Genomic DNA, 18,649 nt, shown 5'->3' with positions numbered 1-18,649 from the left:
AATTCATGTCATCAAAACTCTAGCAGCTGCTGAGATTTCCCACCAGCAGATGGAGGGAGACACAACCCTGGCTGCCTACAACATCCAGAAAGTTCCACCCTGTACTTCGTGCTGGGCCTGTGTGCTGCCATCCTCCAGCAACTCCATTGCTAGCTTCTCAAGTTTACAACTGCAACACAATGGTACAGTGGTGCTCCCAAATGCTGCCCATGCCTGCACCAGTGTGTGTTGAACTTCAGCAGGAATCATGCCATATTCATACACCAACAACCATTATCCCAAACAACTCAAATAAACACCTGGAGAGCTGTTTGCACTAGTATCCTCATGACCACATAATTTGTTGACTAAGCAGAAGGACTTAGGAAAACGATGATGATAAGTGTAGGGACAATGAGATGGCTCAGTATATAAGGGCCTGCTGCCAACTTAAGACCTGACTCTGATTGACAGGATCAACATGGTAAAAGGAAAATTTATTATTGAGATTATATTCTGACCTCCACACATGTATTTTGACACACATGCATGTACATATACAAAAAATATACAAACACAAAAAATAAACACTACGGAAATTAATAGAAATTGAATTCCTAAAATGTAGGACAGATCTCACGCCCGGGTCGCGCATAGGCGGCCTGGGCGCGGGCGCAGGTCAGCGCCCATGAGCCTGCGCGCAGATGTCAGGGCGGTCCTGGGAGCCACGACCTCATTGGCAGCTCTCCCTGATACAGGCGGCTACAGAGTCCCTAGAGCTGAGACGCTGAGATGCTGTGCGCCAGATGAGTTTCTGGGGCTCAAACAAAAGTGGGCGGAGAGCATCCAGCGCACCGCCACTCAGCGAGAGCGCGACAGCGTGCTGAGGCTCTCTGGAAACCTCGACTCTCAGGAGAAAGTATCCGGCGGCTCGCTAACTTTCTCCCACTCCCGCCCTTCCGCGTGGGTTTTGGCTTACGTAATGAATCCAAGATTTCACGAGACATGTAGAGTTGAACACGTCCAGATTCACTGTCACGGCGACGGTGGGTTTAGATGATAAAAGGCTCTCCCGAAACATGTCGGAAGGTGTTCGTTTTTATATTGGAAGTGGGTGGGGCTCCAGGTAATACGTAAATTTTAAGGCAGAGACCTGTTAGCCTCCTGACCTAGCGAGGGCTCTGTGTTAGGTCTCTGGGTTTTGGGGCATGGCCAAATTACAGTCCCACACTAAAATTGTAAAGAAAAATACAAATGTGAAAAAAAAACAGAAATTATAGTGCCCAATGCTAATGCACCACTTGCAACTATGAAGAAAAGGCTGTAAATCTTACTCCAGGAAGATATAAACAGCAGGACCCTTCTCAGAAACATCAAAAATGTTGAAAAGAAGGAAATATTTCATGTAAAAATGGGAAACGGAACAGAGCAAAACCACACTTAAATTTGTACTGTTGTGTGAGATGTTCACACATGTCTGCTACAATATGGCTCTGACAGTGACAAGCGCAGGTGAGGCAGACATGGTGAGCTGAGGAAATGTCATCTGTGTAAGACCTGATTGCAGAGAGTCTACTGCCTGGCCTAGTCACAGAATTGAGGAAGTCAGAGAATAGAGTCTGAGGAGAGAATTTCCACTTCCTGTGGGGCTGGTGAAATGTGACCATGTCGTAAGGACAGCCTTGCCTCCAGGGCCACACCCTGTTTCCGATCCCTTCAAAAAGGCTCTGTAGCTCTGCCTTCAAGCACAGTTGCAGCCACTGAGAGGAGATGCCATGACCTTCACCTTCACAGCCAGGCTCTGTCTTGGTGAGATGTGAAGAGGGGGAGGGGATACTGAGGGCTAGAAATGATCAGGGCTTGTAGCTCAGCACTCTTCCATCAGGAGACCCCAAGGTTTCAGGCAGTTCTGCAGAGGGGAGGACTTGTTGAGCCTTAGGGACAAATCTCTTACAAAGAACTCTCTTCCAGGACTGACTCTGGGCCTCTGGATGCCAGTGCAGACAGGTGAGTGTGTCTGCAGATCTCCTGAAATGCCCTTCTCTTCCTGTCCAGGAGCCATGCCTGGGCAGTGATGGTGAAAAACACCACAAATTTGTTATTCCTGGGGGTGGCTGGAAGGCCATGGGGTTAAGGACTGCAGTCTGAGGGTGTCCTGAGACTTAGCTGCTCTGTTACTTGCAGGGTCCCTCCCTAAGCCTATCCTCAGAGCACACCCAGACTCTCTGGTCTCAATGGGGACACAGGTGACCTTCTTGTGTGAAGAGACCATCGGAGCCAAAGAGTACATTCTCTATAAAAATGGATACCTATATAAAAGAGTCACAAAGAACCAAAGGAAGCCAGAAAACAAGACTGGATTCTCACTCTCAAATGTAGACCAGCACGATGCAGGAAAATATCAATGTTTCTACAGGACCCAGGCTAAATCATCAGACTTCAGTGACCATCTGGAGCTAGTGGTGACAGGTGAGAGAACACACAGGGTCCCAGGTCTCAGGTTTTGACTGTCCAGACTTGGGTCTGTTCATAGGAATGCCCACTCACCCACACTCCCACCTCAGAACCAAGGAGGATAATGAGGGCTGGCAACATTTAACTCACTGCCCCTTCTCTCCTAGGAGCCTACTCGAAACCCAGACTTTCAGCCCAGACCAGCCCTGTGGCGACATCAGGAGGGAATGTCACACTCCAGTGTGAGTCTCGGTTGAATTATGACGGGTTCATTCTTATGGTAGAAGGACCACAGAAGCTCTCCTGGAGACAAGACTCACAGTATAGCCTCTTTACTAGGACGTTCCAGGCCCTGTTCTCTGTGGGTCCTGTGACCCCCAACCAGAGATGGATATACAGATGCTACAGCTATGACAAGAACAAACCACAGGTGTGGTCAGATCCTAGTGAACCCCTGGAGGTCCTGGTCTCAGGTAAGGAACCTCACCATTTCCATAGAATGATATTGAAATGATACAGTCGCTCAGAGAGCACTTGGTATGTGTGCATGTGAGGATCCAGGGCTCTTTAGAACTTGGACACACAGCACAGGAAACAATTGGACCCAAGATATAGAAAGAAAGGCTGAGAGTGACAGCAAAGCCCAGAGTTCCCTGTAGGGAGATGATTCTTCATGAGGCCTTCTGTTAATCTGGATCAGCTTTAGCACCATCCACTAGAGTTCAGGGAATCTGGAAGAACAGAGAGAGGAAGGGTGGCAGTAGGTAGAGAGGTTGAGGGCACCTGCAGAACTCAGCCAGGAGAACACAGAACCAACTAAGCACAAATCATCAGGGCTCACAGAGTCTGCATGGGTCTGTCCTAGGATCTCTGCATACATGCTGTGGCTGTTTGGCATGGTTTTGTTGTTGTTGCTGTTGTTGTTGTTTGGCTGCAGGAGGGTTGCATTTTGCTGTGTACTTCTGCTTTACTGTCCTGGACCTCACTCTGTAGACTAGACTAGCCTCCAACTCAGAGATCCACCTGGCTTTCTCTCCTGAGTGCGCAGATTAAATGTGTTTGCCACAATCACCTGGCATGCTTCAGGTTCAGTGGGAGTGGAGATGTCTCTGACACTTTTACCTACACATGAAATGTTTTTGCTCCCAGTGGTTTGCCTTGTCCAGTCTTAATATGAGGGTATGTGCCCAATGTTCTTGTATCTTGTTATGCCACATTCAGTAAATGTCACTGAAAAGCCTTCTATTCTCTGAAAGGAAATGGAGGAACAGTGAATCTGGGGATGAAGGAAAGTGGGGAGGATTGTGTAACATTAGGAAAGAGGGGAGCATGGGATGCCATCTTCCTGTGTATTGTGTGAGAGAAGAATAAAAAGAAGAAAGCAACATCCACTGTGGGACATTCTCTGTGCCACTTTCAAACAAACCCATGTGCTTCTCTCCTAATTCGATGTAGGGAATCTCCAAAAACCAACCATTAAGGCTGAACCAGGCTCTGTGATCCCCTACAGAGGAGCCATGACCATCTGGTGTCAGGGGAACCTGGCTGCAGAAATATATTTTTTGCATAATGAGGTAAACCACGAAACCTGGAGCACACAGACCCTACAGGAGCCTGGGAACAAGGCCAAGTTCTTTGTCCCTTCTGTAACAGAAGAGCATGCAGGACAATATCGCTGTTATTGTTACAGCTCAGCTGGTTGGGCAGAGCCCAGTGACACCCTGGAGCTGGTGGTGACAGGTGAGGGGACAGTCAGATTCCTACCCACAGGCCCTGTTCTCAGGAGTACTCCCCCTCCCACACAGTGATCCAAAAGAACATTGTGACACTGTGAGGACATGTAACAAACTTCCTCCTTCTCTCCTAGGAATCTATCAGCACTATGAACCCAGGCTGTCAGTGCTGCCCAGCCCTGTGGTGACAGTAGGAGGGAACATGACACTCCACTGTGCCTCACAGAGTCACTATGATGAATTCATTCTCACCAAGGAAGATCAGAAGTTCACCAGCTCACTGGTAACACAGTATATTCCTTCTAGTGAACAGTACCAAGCCATGTTTGTTATGGGACCCATGACACCAAACCTCACAGGGACATTCAGATGTTATGGTTACTTCAAGCATGCCCCACAGTTGTGGTCAGTACCCAGTGAGCTCCAACAAATACTTATCTCAGGTAAGTCCGTTCTGTCATTCTCCAATCATTCTGAGACCCTAAGTCTTTGGCATGGCTGCCTGTCTGGGGAGTTGGAGGTAGAGAAGGACTAAATGGAGAGCCTGTGTTCTCAATCACAGCCCTGCTTGGGGAGAAGAAAGACAAATACTAGGCAAGATGGGAGGGCAAAGGTGTTTGGTAAGAGCCAAGTCCTCAGTCACTGTCACCTTACCTCTAGGGATGTCCAAGAAGCCCTCTCTGCTGACTCACCAAGGCCATATCCTGGACCCTGGAATGAGCCTCACACTGCAGTGTTGCTCTTACATCAACTATGACAGATTTGCTCTGTACAAGGTGGAGGAATCTAACATCATGCAGCACCCTAGCCAGTGGACCGACACTAGCCTCTCTATGGCCAACTTCACACTGGGCAATGTGAGTCGCTCCACTGGAGGCCAATACAGATGCTATGGTGTGCACAACCTGTCCTCTGAGTGGTCGGCCTCCAGTGATGCCCTGGACATCCTGATCAGAGGTGAGGATCTACAGAGATTCGATCAGGTACCTAGCCTCTGCTCAGGCTCTCATGGGGGAGCTGAGGAGCTGAGGGCTGGGAATCTTAGGCAGGAACAGATGCAGGAAGAGGAGAGCAGGAGCTGAGCTCAGTCAGGGAAAAGAGAGAGACAGAGACACAGGTTCTCAGGGTGGAATCATGTGTGGTTTTAGCTCAGAACAAGGAAGCCAGCCTCTCATCATTTCTCTTCTCTTCAGGACAGTTCCCTGTCACTCCTTTCCTCTCAGTGAAGCCTAACTCCACAGTACACTCAGGAGAGAATGTGACCCTGCTGTGTTGGTCAACGTACAGAGTGGACACTTTCATTCTGTCCAAGGAGGGATCAGTCCAGCCACCCCTGCGACTAAAATCAAAGTTCAAAGATCGGCAGTTCCAGGCAGAATTCTCCATGAGTGCTGTGACCTCTCGTCTCTCAGGCACTTACAGGTGCTATGGTTCTCAAGACTCGTCTCTCTACCTGTTGTCATATGCCAGTGCCCCTATGGAGCTCACAGTCTCAGGTGAGGTGATCCTGACATGTCAGCATGTGTCACAGTTCACACTCTAGCAGAGCTCTTGATTTGGGTGGGATTAAGAAGACAAATGGAAGACTTTGTGAGAAGACACTTTCATCAGCACAGAATTGGATGCAAGCAATGATCCTTCATGTAATATTCACTCTGTCCTTAGGGGGTTTGCAGGGCAGATGTAAGACAGCAGGGAGAACATCGTCTTTTGCTCTGTTTCCTAGGACCCATTGAAGCCTCCAGCTGGCCACCCAAAGGGCCCATCACAGCAGCACGTAAGTATCAGGGATCTTTGCATACAGAACATGCTGCAAATACAGGAGCCTATCAAACAGCTCTTGGTAATCAACAAACTCATTTCTCAGTCATTTCAGCTTTTAAGTATGAGAGATCAAGAAATATCCCGAAAGAGAAACCAACATTGTCCATTTACAACAATTATTAGCTGCAATAGAATTTGAAATGCTCCAGAGTGTCAATCAGATGAATATTTTCCCTCATGATGATGGGGGATACCCTGAATCATTCTAGGAATGCTCATTACACTCCCTGCTATTGGAACCCAGAGGCTGGGGCTTAACTATTGTGCTACAGAAAGTAGCCCCCAAAGAGGGACATTTTTGTTCAGGCTGGATCATGTGGAGGTGGGTAAGGTTGTGAGGAAGGAACCCAGACTGTCACCTCCCCTTAACGCTCCTAAGAAACAAGCATTTCACAAGCATAGAGTCATGCCAAAGAGTGCTAATAAAGTCTCTGTTGGAATGTAGACAAGGATAGGTAGGTAAGAGCTACTTATGTGCTTGATCCCGCTGCTTCTGGAGATCCTGACTTGGATAAGCACTTCCCTTTCTGGGATGCTGTTGCTCTCAGTGTAATGAGATAGGCCTGATTCACATGTCTAAGTTGTGCTGATGATGCAGTGGTTCTGGCCAATAGTCTGTTGACACAAGGCAGGAGTGTTTCAAATGGTTATGGTAGAGGATTTAGGTTCCTTCAGGTTAGCTCATGGGGCTTAATTTTAGGATTCTCTGATATCTGTGATGTCCAAACTTAGGAGCATCTTCAGGTGCTTCAGATGCCTGCACTCATCTGTACTCATCTTATCACAGACCAATTACTGTGGAGCTCACGGTGCACGTTGAGGTGATCCTCATCTCTCTGAACTGAAGTGGTGTCTCAGCATTCTCAATTTACAACAATAATCAGATAGCATAGGGTTTGACATGCTGCACAGTGTCAGTCAGATGGGTATTCAACCTTATGATGGTGGGGAATAATCTGAATCATTCTAGAGTATAGTACACTATACTCCCTGTTAATGGAACCCAGAGACTTCATGTACTTTGAAAGAGAATCTTGGCGAGGACACAGAAAGATAAAGGATCCTAAACAGGAACTGGCTCCCAGTGCCAACCTCTTCTTCTCAACCACATATAAACAATATTCACAGGATCCCTGTCAGATCCTTGCTCTCAGTGCAGTCATGGATCATGTTGAGTCCAGGAGAAGACACAGCCTTGGTGTAATAATTACAAACCCTGCTATACTATCTTTCTGTTCAAAACAGATTTCAAATCCATAATTTAACCCTATCACACTGAATTCGCCATAAGAACTACACGAAAACAAGCTTCATATCAAGCAAAATAAAGTCCACCAATTGCAATCAAAATCTATTTCTTTGTGAAGTCCGCAACCTTCCCTCCAGAGAGGAATAGAGGAAATGTGACTGTATGTGTTCAACCTTTACTAGAGAGGTGATAGCTAAGAATGTCTTCTCCAAGGCCTGAGTGCACCTATCTGAACAATAGAAAGTGGGGGTGGGACCTCCTAGGGTTGAAGTGATGTTACTCAAGTATAACATGTCCTGTTGTGTTAATAACTATTGTTTGTTATTTTTAGGATGAGGTGTTTAATTTTATTTTTTATTTTTTCATTTTTCATTTATTCTTTATTGGATATTTTATTTATTTACATTTTAGATGTCATCCGCTTTAACCATCCCTCCCCCAGAAACCCCCTATCCTATCCCCCCTCCTCTTCTTGCTTTTCTTTCTTTATTAGAATTTTAAGTTAACATACAAAGTACTGGGTTTTATTACATCATCCTTATACATGTGTCATTAGAGTTCTGATTTATTTCCCTCTGTCCCTTCACTTTCTTCCTCCAGCCAGTTTCCTCATCTGATTTCCTGTCACATGTATTCCATCACCCTCCCTCCTCATCACTTTTTCTTTAGTAACTTTTTTTTAAATGTTAATCAAAGGCTTTATAAGTTTGCTAATACCCAATAACAAGATGTCCATACAATCAGAAGTGTAACCCAATATCCAGCCTAGATATACCAACTATCTTTGACTGGCAGAGACACATAAACATCTACCTCGATGTTCCCGACCACACACTCTCTCATCTCCTAGCTCCCCCACTCCTTCTCCTCCTCCTCTCTTTACTCCTTCCAACGTAGCTCCTCCTAAATATCACCCTTCCTGTTAAAACAAAACTTTCTCTCAAAATACAATTAGAGCATAACTATACCAATTTGTATCAGTAAGGTACAAGATATACCTAAGACCCAGACCCACATTTTGTTGACTAACCAGAACCTCTGTCATCTCTCCTAACTAAAAGACTTAATTCTGAACCTGGCTTTTTTCTTGGCTTTAGAATGAATGGCAGCTGAAAACCATCCTCTCAAATCTTTTCTCTCAAAGTAAATATCTGGGATTGGCTATGAGACTATAAGTCTTCAACCCTGTCAGAAATCCAGAATGACTGAATTAACTGAAATTATGGGAAGCACAAAGCATAGCTTCTAAAACTTAGCCAATTTATAGAGACTGCTGAACACCTGGACAGTCGCTAGACTACAAAATGTTGGAGCATCTGATCTTCAGCCTTCTGGTCCAGGATCATCTGACAGACCTAGTGATGCAGAATTATTAAGGGCTGATTACTCTGTCTTGGCAGATATAATCAGTCAACTATTCTGCAAGTGTGTCCTTTTCAGGAAGGTAATTTGTCTGTAGATGAAAAGAGGCAATTCTTGCCTAGTAGCTGTCTCACCACAACTGGAGTAACTTCAAAGACCCTCAGTTTCTTCTTAGAACCCAAGATAGGAAGCTGTCAGGAGCAGACAGGTCTCTAATCAAAATGAACATTAATACAGAAATGTTTGTATTGTCAATTCTGTGGACTTCTGACGTTTTGAAAACCAACTACCCATGTAAGGCAATCTGGACTGTTGTCTGTTAACTCCTCTCAGCTATTTCTAAATAAAATATAGAAAACACCCTAACAATAAACTCGGAGCCATGAATTTGCTATAGGCCTTTAACTCACAGGCTAACCATCTCAAATCAGTTAAAAGAGTTAAAGAAGGACTGGGTCTAAGCCTTGTATTCCTAAATGTGTTATATAAGCACAATGCCTATGAGAGTTACAATATTAATCTCACTTTTATATCAATAAGAAACTCGTACCAATGAAAACCTTAAATTTGAAATCAAAGTAAATTTTGTACCATTAAGAAATCATAATTTCAGCTTAATAATTATACAGATTTCTACCAATATGTTATGACTATGCAATAAATCCTAGCTATTCCTTCCTGTTACAACAAAACCACTACTTTTCCCTAGAAAGACAGCCCAATGTTGACCACCTCAGTCTCAAAGCCAGGAAATAGGGGTGTCACCTCTTCACTAACTTCTTCAAAATGGTTACAAGCTTTGAGGTGTTAGAAGACGGGTAGGGGGGGAGTAAATTGATAAGCCTCTGATGTCTGTGTCTTTCCTGCATCCAGCTGAAATTTCAGGACATCAGAGGTTCCAGAAGGTCTGCTAAGCTTGCTTAATGAGTAGATACACCAAGGCTGTGTTTCTGCAATATGCAATTCTAAGATAATGCCTGGGTTAGCATTCCTGAGAGGTCTGCTTCCTCTGGGTTTTGTGAGATTGGGTGCAGAGCCACCACCCGAGATCTGCTCAGTGCTCGGGCCCAGACCTGAGGACAATAACTATTATCTGTAAAGGCTAGATAAGTAAATCTTATGATGTATCAGTCTTGGATCTATGCATAATAAGAACTAGCCCTATTATTTGGGTTACTAAGAGGTTGAAAACCCACCTGCTTACCATCAACTTATATTTTCTGAGTAACACTTGCATTTACACAGAGATGAGGATGACGGTGTGGCATACTCAAAGGGGTAAACAGGGAGAGAGAGAAAGAGAGAGAGAGAGGGGGGAAGAAAGAGAGAGAGAAAAAGAAAGAGAGAGAGAGAGAGAGGGAGAGAGAGAGAGCGAGCAGGGAAATTGTCAAATTAAGTGAGAAATAAAAGGATCTGAGTGTGACAAGGGAAAACACACACACACACACACAAACATTGAGAATATGAGCCTGTACATACTCAGATGGACTCTCCGGGGAAACCACACTAAGTATTTTTTGTGACTGCTAAGACCAGTGATGTGTGCTACTCTGAATTTGCTGGTTTCACTGGTATGTCATTGGTCTTCTGTTAGCACAATGGTCCTAAAGTATTGAGTAAGAATAAGAAAGCAAACTGAGCTACGCCGCAGGAAAGATTCGTCCCAGAAGTCCTTGAGCTCATGTGGTAAGAAAACTGGGCATCTACAATAAATGATGAAGTGCGACTCAGAGGAAACAATAAGGTCTCTTCAGTAAACATTTATCCTACTCCTCTTACTCTATCCTCAGGACCAGCTGAGACCTTCTGTCCATCCTAGAAGATGCCCAAACCCAAGTCAGTCCAATAAAGATAATTGCAAGTCACAGCATAGGAAACAGTAGAACCATGTTTTGTCCAGACAAAACTGGGCCCTTGGTGGACACTTAGTTTTCTTGCAGGAATTTGGAACATCCCTAATTTCTGTAACTTCTTTGTCTAAATCCACAGCCCCAGAGAACCAGGATCACACAATGGAGAATCTCATCAGGATGGGGATTGCTGTCGTGGTCCTCATAGCTCTTGTGATTCTGGTCTTTGAGGCCAGAGGCAGCCAGAGACAGAGCCACTGTACAACTGGGAGATAATCTGAAGAGAAAAAGTTTATCTTTCAAGGTGACACAATCTGGGAAATGAATCCGATGATGCAAAATTTTCTGTCAGAAAATCCAGTACTCATCTTGAGGAACTGTCGGGAGATAATGTGGTGAGAGAAAATGTATTTGGGGTTCAGAAAAAGGTGGGAGTTTCATGGTGAGATTCTTCTTCAGTAAATCAACTACTGTCCCTCCACATACTGGGACGTTTGCTTTCTGAACCAACAATCTTCTCAAACTATAAAGTGATGGAATATGTTGTCCCATGTGCCTGGAATTTCTTTCACATGTTTGATTGTGATTTCTGTAAGGGATATATATATTCACTTCAGTTTTAACGCCTTTATCAACTTTGTAATATTGGCTTTAAGGTCATTTTATAGTGTGTACGTGTGTGTGTGTGTGTGTGTGTGTGTGTGTGTGTGTGTGTGTGTCTGTGTGTCTGTGTGTCTGTGTGTCTGTGTGTTTGTGTCTGTGTGTGTGTGTGTCTGTGTGTGTGTCTGTGTGTGTGTCTGTGTGTGGTATATGTGTTTCTGTGTCTTTGTGTCTTTGTGTTAGTTAACTTCTATTGGTTGTATTTTAAGGCAAGTTGTTGGCCAGGGGCTTGGGAGGGGAGAGGCTTAGTTAGTATCCCTGGAGCCAGTAGGCTTCCTGAAATGCATGCAGAGCAGATGGGTGGGAAATGGAATATGCAGTGAAGTTTCCTGCTCTTGGGTAAGAATTCAGGGGAGTAGCAGTGTGAGCTTTGATAGGGAGAGGGTTAACTGTTGTCCCTTGAGATGGAGGATTCCAGGGAAACAGGCCAACTTCTTGGTGATACTGATTGTATAAAGGAAGATACCAATAAAATGACTCCTAGATCAAGGTCTTGCTCAGCAATTATCACAGAAGCTTCCTCCTGCATAATATGAGAAATTATACAGACTCACAACTGAACGATGTGCAGAGAAAGATCTGACTGCACTGAATCCTGAATGGAATGGCTGCCCTTTCTAGGCTCAGGGAACTTTGAGGAACAGGAGTTGGAGAGATTGTGTGAGCCAGAGGAGAAGGATGACACCAAGGAAACTGTGTTTCCAGACATAAGTGTCTGATGCAAATATGGACTCACAGAGACTGGCAGCATGCACAGGGCCAGCACAGGTCTAAGTGAGATCATGTCCCAGTACTGAGAGACATTGTAGACACAAGACCTCATCTATAATCCAGAAGCTATCACACACTGATAAATACTTTCAGAAGAAAAATTAGTTTTTCCAAGAAAGACACACTGCTATGAAAGCAAACTAAAGGGCAAGTCTGAGGCCCAGCAGTGTCTGGACAACACAAAATGAACCCACTGATATTTTAAGCTGTCTTTGCTTACAATGCTTGCTTTTGCTTATATATAATGATTTCCTGTTTTGTCATGAACTTGCAGGTAATTCATAGTGTAGATGTGTATAAAAGTTACCAAATTACACATCTTAAGCATATTCAATTCTATTTACAAGTGTTTCACATACGGTTAGGAGAAAGACTTTCATTTTCTTCTTCAATTTTTCTGTCCGGTATGACCAATTATTTTATTTATCTAATGTCATTTCAGTTTAAATTTGAGTTTATATGTAAAGTACTTAATAAAATTTATATGTTACCTCCATAACACAAACGTTCATAAGATTAAAATATGATTATACTGGCCACTCCAATTTCTTCCTTTAAACAACTCCCATATTCTGCTTCCCCTACTCACTCTCAAAAGGATCACTTGATTTGGTTATATACATACATGTTAATATTATGTGCATAAATATGTAAACATGTTCTGCTGAGTCCATGTAGTGTTGTTTCTTCATGACTTTGAGGCTCACCATGTGACATTGCAGGAGAAACTAGGGGCTGTCCCTAAACAAAAGTGATTCTAACTCTCTCAGCATTTCTTAGTTCTCTATTGTTCATCTAGAGCTGGTGACCTGACAGAAATTCTCCTTCCACATTGGTGTGTCTACTGGTGTTGTTCCTCTTCAGGTCTTCTTTAGGCAATCATATTGTTGAGGTATTACCCAAATGGTATCCCTGTCTTTGCTAGGAGACAAAATCTTCCACAAGATTTCCAGGTCTTATGGCACTTAGTCTTTCTGCTCCTTCTTCTGCAACGTTTCCTGAGCCTTAGGTGCAGGAATTGCCTTGTGGATATATCAGCTGGGGCTAAGAACTGCCCAGTTAGGTGTTCTCTGTTATTTCACAAATTGTGGTTTTCTGTAATGGACTCTGTCTCATAGAAGAGATGATGTGTTCTGAGGTGTTAGAGCTACACTTACATATTAATTTTCCATAGTCTTAGATTGAAAAATAAACCAATGAAATACATTACACAGTTTACTAGGTTCATAGTAAATATGTTTCCTGCAGTGGTAAGACCATCAATTACTTGTACAATAATAACATATTTGAAAAATTACAGGTCTAACCATTCAGCATTGGACATTCCAAGAATGGGCTTATACCTGTGATGGAGGAATACCCTTTCTTCTAATGGTCACTATTTTCCTGTAGTTCTCTGTCTAGAGATGGGACCCTTGGAAATATTGCCATTCCTCAGTAAGATATTCACCTGTACTGCATTGTTTAGATTCTGTTTATTTCTCAAAAATATTAAAAAGTCATTTCTTTGACAATTTCTACAAAAAGACTTCACTGAAGCCTTCCTGGTTTTTTGTCTCTTACATTCTTTATAGACTCTCTAGTATTCTATGGGCCAGATGCTCTGACAGAGATATGTCTGTTGGAACTGGACTCCCCAAGCTCTGTGAAGGAGACTCAATGGATATATTTGTGCACCCATCAATGAACCCAACGTCAAAAAAAAAAGGAGAGAAGTTTGCAATAACAAATGGTAATGTGTCACTTGAGAATATAAAGAAAAGACTGTAAATCTCATTCCAATCAGATATACACAGAAGGACCCTTCTCAGAAACATCAAAAATGTTGAAAACAGGTTTTTTTTGGAAGTTCTAGCTGGGGAGCACAGCCACTCCTTTACCCTTGACTGAACTGGTCCTCCTCTATTTGGGGATGGTGTGCTCTTCGACCAAGCACACAGCTTTGAGGGAATGCACATGGAGTGGTGAGGGAGGAAGGGAACACCCGCCTAGCCAGCCAGATCAGCTGAATAAACCCTGGAGAACAATGGGGTGACAATTGTCACAACCAGATAACCCAGATGTCCTTCAACAGAGGAACGGATACAGAAAATGTGGTACATTTACACAATGGAGTATTATTCAGCTATTAAAAAAAACGAATTCATGAAATTCTTAGGCAAATGAATGGAACTAGAAAGTATCATCCTGAGTGAGGTAAGCCAATCAAAAAAGAACACACATGGTATGCACACACTGATAAGCAGAAATTAGTCCAAAAGCTTGCAATACTCAAGAACAACTCACAGACCACATGAAGCTCATGAAGAAGGAAGACCACAATATGGGTACTTCTGTTCTTCTTAGAATGAGTAACAAAATACTCAAGGGAGCAAATATGGAGACAAAGTGTGGGACAGAAGCTGAAGGAGGGGCTGTCTGGAGACCATTCCATCTGAGTATCCATCCCATGTGCAGTCATCAAAGACAAAAGCTGATGTGGATATCAGGAAGTACATGCTAACAGGAGCCTGATACAGATGTCTCCTTAGAGGTCTGCCAGAGCCTGACATATAAAGAGGCAGATGCTCACAGCTAACCATTGAACTGACCATGGGGTTCCCAATGGAGGACTGAAAGAGAAGACTGAAGGAGCTGAATGGGTTCATGGCCCCTTGGGGAGAGCAACAATACCGATCAATCAGAGCTCCCAGGGTCTAAATCACCAGCCTGGGAGCACATAGGGAGGGACCCATGGCTCCAGCTGTATATGTAAGGGAGGATGGCCCTGTAGGGCATAGGTGGGAGAGGAAGCCCTTGGTCCTGTGAAGGCTAGATGACCCAGTGTGGGGGAATTCTTGAGCAGGGAAGTGGGAGTGGGTGGGATGGTGGGTGGGGCATATCATCATAGAAGCAGGAGGAAGGGGGATGGGATGGGGTTTTCTGGGTGAGAGTGAAATGGGGAAAGGAAATAACATCTGAGATGTAAATAAAATATCCAATAAAAATTAAATTAAAAAACTGTTGAAAAGAAGAAAATGTTTTACATAAAAATGCAAAAAGGAACAAAGCAAAACCATTCTTAAATTTTTACTGTTGTGTGAGATGATCACACATGTCTGCTACAGCATGCCTGTGACAGTGATGAGCACAGGTGAGGCAGACACTGGTAGGCTGAGCAAATGTCATCTGTATAAGACCTTGTTAGGAGTGACCCTGCTTAAACATTAACTCCTTAGTCAGCTATATGTGCCTAGTAGCACAAAGTCTTGGCCTCTGTGGGAAAGCACTAATTCAATTAAGAACAAATAATCATAGATCTTATGAACAGGTAGCCTTGGTGGGAAAGTGCTAGCTTAGATCACAGTAAATGGTCATATATCTTGTAGACAGGTAGCCTTGGTGGGAAAGTACTAGCTTAGATAAGAACAAATAACCAATAGATCTTATGGACAGGTACCTAGCAACCTGTTCTGTTCTGTTTCTTCTGCGAACATTTCACCCAGCCAATATCCTGTTCTTGAGAACATCTGTACTCCCAGTGAGAACACCTGTGCTCCCCAAAAACAAAGAGACCCTACATCATCCCCTTCCCCATATCCTGCTTCTATGTGTATAAAACCTAGTGTGGGAACAATAAATATTCAACAGCTTGATTACACTTCTTGACTTGCTGTCCTTCTTTGCATACCCTTGTCCCCCATTCTCTCTTTCAGGTGGTCCCCCCCATCCCAGTTCACCACCCCATAGACTGAGGCAAGACCTGATGGCAAAGAGTTTACTTCTTGGTCTCGTCCCAGCCTTGAGGAAGTCAGAGCATGGTGCCTGAGGAGGGCAGTTCCCCTTCCTATGGGGCTGCTGAAATATGGCCATGTCATGGGGACAGCCCTGCCTCCAGGGTCACAGTCTTTCCAATCCCTTCAGAAAGGCAATGTAGCTCTACCCTCAAGCACATTTGCAGTCTCTGAGAGGACACGCCATGACCTTCACCTTCACAGCCCTGCTCTGTCTAGGTGAGATGTGAAGGGGGGAGGGTATACTGATGTCTAGAAATGATCAGGGCTAGTAGGTCAGCACTCATCCATCAGGAAACCACAGGCAGTTCTGCAGAGAGGAGGACTTGCTCAGCCTTAGGAACAAATCTCTTGCAAAGAACTCTCTTCCAGGACTGACTCTGGACCTCAGAATCCCAGTGCTGACAGGTGAGTGTGTCTGCAGATCTTCTGAAATGCTCTTCTCCTCCTATCCAGGAGCCAGACCTGGACACCACGTGTATTATTCCTGGGAGTGGCTGGAAGGTCATGGGGTTAAGGACTGCAGTTTGAGGGTGGGTGTCCTGAGTCTTAGCTGCTCTGTTACTTGCCAGATCCCTTCCTAAGCCTATCCTCAGAGTACAGCCAGACTATGTGTTCTCAACAGGGACTAAGGTGACTTTCCTGTGTGAGGAGACCAAGAGACAAAAGAATACATACAGTCTCTATAAAATCGAATACCCATATACAAGAATCACAAAGAACCAACAGAAGCCAGCAAACAAGGCTAGATTCTCATTCTCAACTTTAGATCAGAAAAATCAGGGTGATTTCAAATGTTCCTAGAGAACAGTTGGTTGGTCAGAACCCAGTGACACCCTGGAGCTGATGGTGACAGGTGAGGAGACAGTCAGATTCTCAACCTCAGGCTCTGCTCTCAGGAGTATATTCCTCCCACAAAGTGTTCCAAGAGAACATTGTGATAGTGAGAGAACATGTAAGAGACTGCCTCCTTCTCTCCTAAGAATGTATGACTACAATGAAATCAGGATATCACTACTGCCCAGCCCTGTGGTGACACTGGGAAGGAACATGACCCTCCAATGAGTCTCTCCAAGAGACTATGATAAATTCATTCTCACCAAGGAAAATCAGAAGTTCACAAGTTCACATACGTTCTAGTGGACAGTACCAAGCCCTGTTTGTTATGGGACCTATGACCCCAAACCATACAGAGACACTCAGATGTTATGGATACTACAAGAATATCCCACAGCTGTGGTCAATACCTAGTGAGCCTCTGGAAATTCACATCTCAGGTGAGCCATCACCAACATTCTCCAATCATTCTGAAACCCTAAGCACTTGCAATGGTCTGCCCCTCTCCAGAGTTGCAGGTAGAGAAGGACTAAATGGAGAGCCTGTGTTCTCAATCACAGCCCTGCCTGGAGAGAAGCTGTGGTGTTGTTGGGCAGGATGGGTGGGCATGGATTTTTGATAAGAACCTAGTCCTCAGTCATTGTCACCTTCCCTCTAGGGTTGTCCAAGAAGCCCTCTCTGCTGACTCACCAAGGCCATATCCTGGACCCTGGAATGAGCCTCACACTGCGGTGTTGCTCTGACATCAACTATGATAAATTTGTTCTGTGCAAAGAGGGGGAGCTGACATCATGCAACAATTTAGCCAGTGGAGCAACACTGGCCTCTCCATGGCCAACTTCACAATGGGCAATGTGAGCCACTCGACTGGAGGCCAATACAGGTGCTATGGTGCACACAACCTCTCCTCTGAGTCGTCAGTCTCAGTTGGCCTCCAGGGACCCCCCTGCACATCCTGATCACAGGTGAGGAACTCAACAGACTCAACCAGGTACCTAGCCTCTGCTCAGGCTCCCAAGGAGTAGCTAAAAAGCTAATGGCTAGGACCAGTGACAGGAATCTTGGACTGGAACAGATGCAGAAGGAGGAGAACAAGAGAAGAGCACAGTCAGACAAAGGAGACAGAAACCTAGGATCTCAGAGTGGGGGAGTCATGTGTGATTTAAGCTCAAAACAAAAAAGCCAACCTCTCATCAAAAAAAAGCCAATCCTCGTTTCTTTAGGACAGATTCGCTACACTCCTTCCCTCTCAGTGAAGCCTAACTTCCCAGTACTCTCAGGAGAGAATGTAACACTGCTGTGTTGGTCAATGTACTCTGTGGAGACATTCATTCTGTGTAAGGATGGATCAGTCAAGCAGCCCCTTCGACTTAAATCAAAGTTCGTAGATAATAAGTTCCAGGCAGAACTCTCTCTGTAACTGCTGTAGCCTCCACCCTCTCAGGCACCTACAGGTGCTATGGTTCTCAAGACTCAGCTCTCTACCTGTTGTCATATGCCAGTGCCCCTGTGGAGGTCACAGTCTCAGGTGAGGTGATCCTGACATCTCAGAGTGACTTACAATTGAAAGCGTAAGAGAGCCCTAGATATGAGGAGGATTAAGAGGGCAACAGGAATGCTTACTCAGAAGGCATATTCCTCAGCACACAACTGGATGCCAGTAATAATAGAACATGTAATTTTCATTCTGTCCTTAGGGAACTTACAGGGCATATGTAGGACAGACAGCAGGAAGAACATCCTCTCCTTGTTCTGTGTCCTAGGACCCACTGAAGCCTCTATTGGCCACCCAAAAGGTCCATCCCACCAGCCTGTAAGTATCAGGCACATATGTGTAGGGAATGTGCTGCAAACACAGGCAACCTAACAATCAGTTCTTGTTAATCACATTTCTTATTTCTCAGTCATTTCAGTTTGTGAGTATGAGAGACCAACAAATATCCCCAAAGAGAAACCAGAGGTTTGAAGTTTAACTGTTGGGGTACAGAAGGTAGCATTCTAAGAGAGATGTTTAGGCTCACCCTGGATGATGGGGCAGGTGGGGAAGGTTCTATAGTTTTATTGAAGATATTTATTGGCCCTTTAAGTTGGGATGCTTCACTTTTTTCAATACCTATTATCCTTAGGTTTAATCTTCTCATTGTGTCCTGGATTTCC

At 44.4% G+C, this 18,649-nt stretch overlaps 1 protein-coding gene and 1 pseudogene across 2 annotated transcripts; both read left to right on the top strand.

Moving 5' to 3' along the window:
* Positions 1–1,690: 1,690 nt before the first annotated feature.
* LOC114636107 (leukocyte immunoglobulin-like receptor subfamily B member 3) lies at positions 1,691–13,410 on the top strand. 2 transcript variants are annotated; one of them, XM_028784387.1, is made up of 10 exons: positions 1,691–1,788; positions 1,951–1,986; positions 2,164–2,448; positions 2,601–2,906; positions 3,889–4,173; positions 4,301–4,609; positions 4,827–5,123; positions 5,360–5,662; positions 5,893–5,943; positions 10,591–13,410. In XM_028784387.1, exons 1-10 carry the CDS (start codon positions 1,755–1,757, stop codon positions 10,725–10,727), a joined length of 2,043 nt encoding a protein of 680 aa, XP_028640220.1. In that variant the 5' UTR covers positions 1,691–1,754; the 3' UTR covers positions 10,728–13,410. The 2 variants fall into 2 exon arrangements, with proteins under 2 accessions (XP_028640220.1, XP_028640221.1); XM_028784388.1 differs by lacking the exon at positions 1,691–1,788 and having other exon boundaries at positions 1,964–1,986; positions 2,226–2,448.
* Positions 13,411–15,737: 2,327 nt separating this feature from the next.
* On the top strand, positions 15,738–18,067 carry LOC114636104 (annotated as a pseudogene).
* Positions 18,068–18,649: the final 582 nt, after the last annotated feature.

The sequence above is a fragment of the Grammomys surdaster genome, unplaced genomic scaffold (genome assembly GCF_004785775.1).
Source record: "Grammomys surdaster isolate TR1022 unplaced genomic scaffold, NIH_TR_1.0 122140, whole genome shotgun sequence".
NCBI lineage: Eukaryota > Metazoa > Chordata > Mammalia > Rodentia > Muridae > Grammomys > Grammomys surdaster.
The sequence above is the reverse complement of the archived record's forward strand: the minus strand, read 5'-3'. Positions and strand labels throughout refer to the sequence as shown.

Coding starts and splice junctions, on each gene's coding strand:
- LOC114636107 (XM_028784387.1), top strand. CDS start 1,755: ATGACCTTCACCTTCACAGCCAGGCTCTGTCTTG. Junction 2,449..2,600: donor TCTGGAGCTAGTGGTGACAG/GTGAGAGAACAC, acceptor CTTCTCTCCTAG/GAGCCTACTCGAAACCCAGA. Junction 4,610..4,826: donor CCAACAAATACTTATCTCAG/GTAAGTCCGTTC, acceptor CCTTACCTCTAG/GGATGTCCAAGAAGCCCTCT.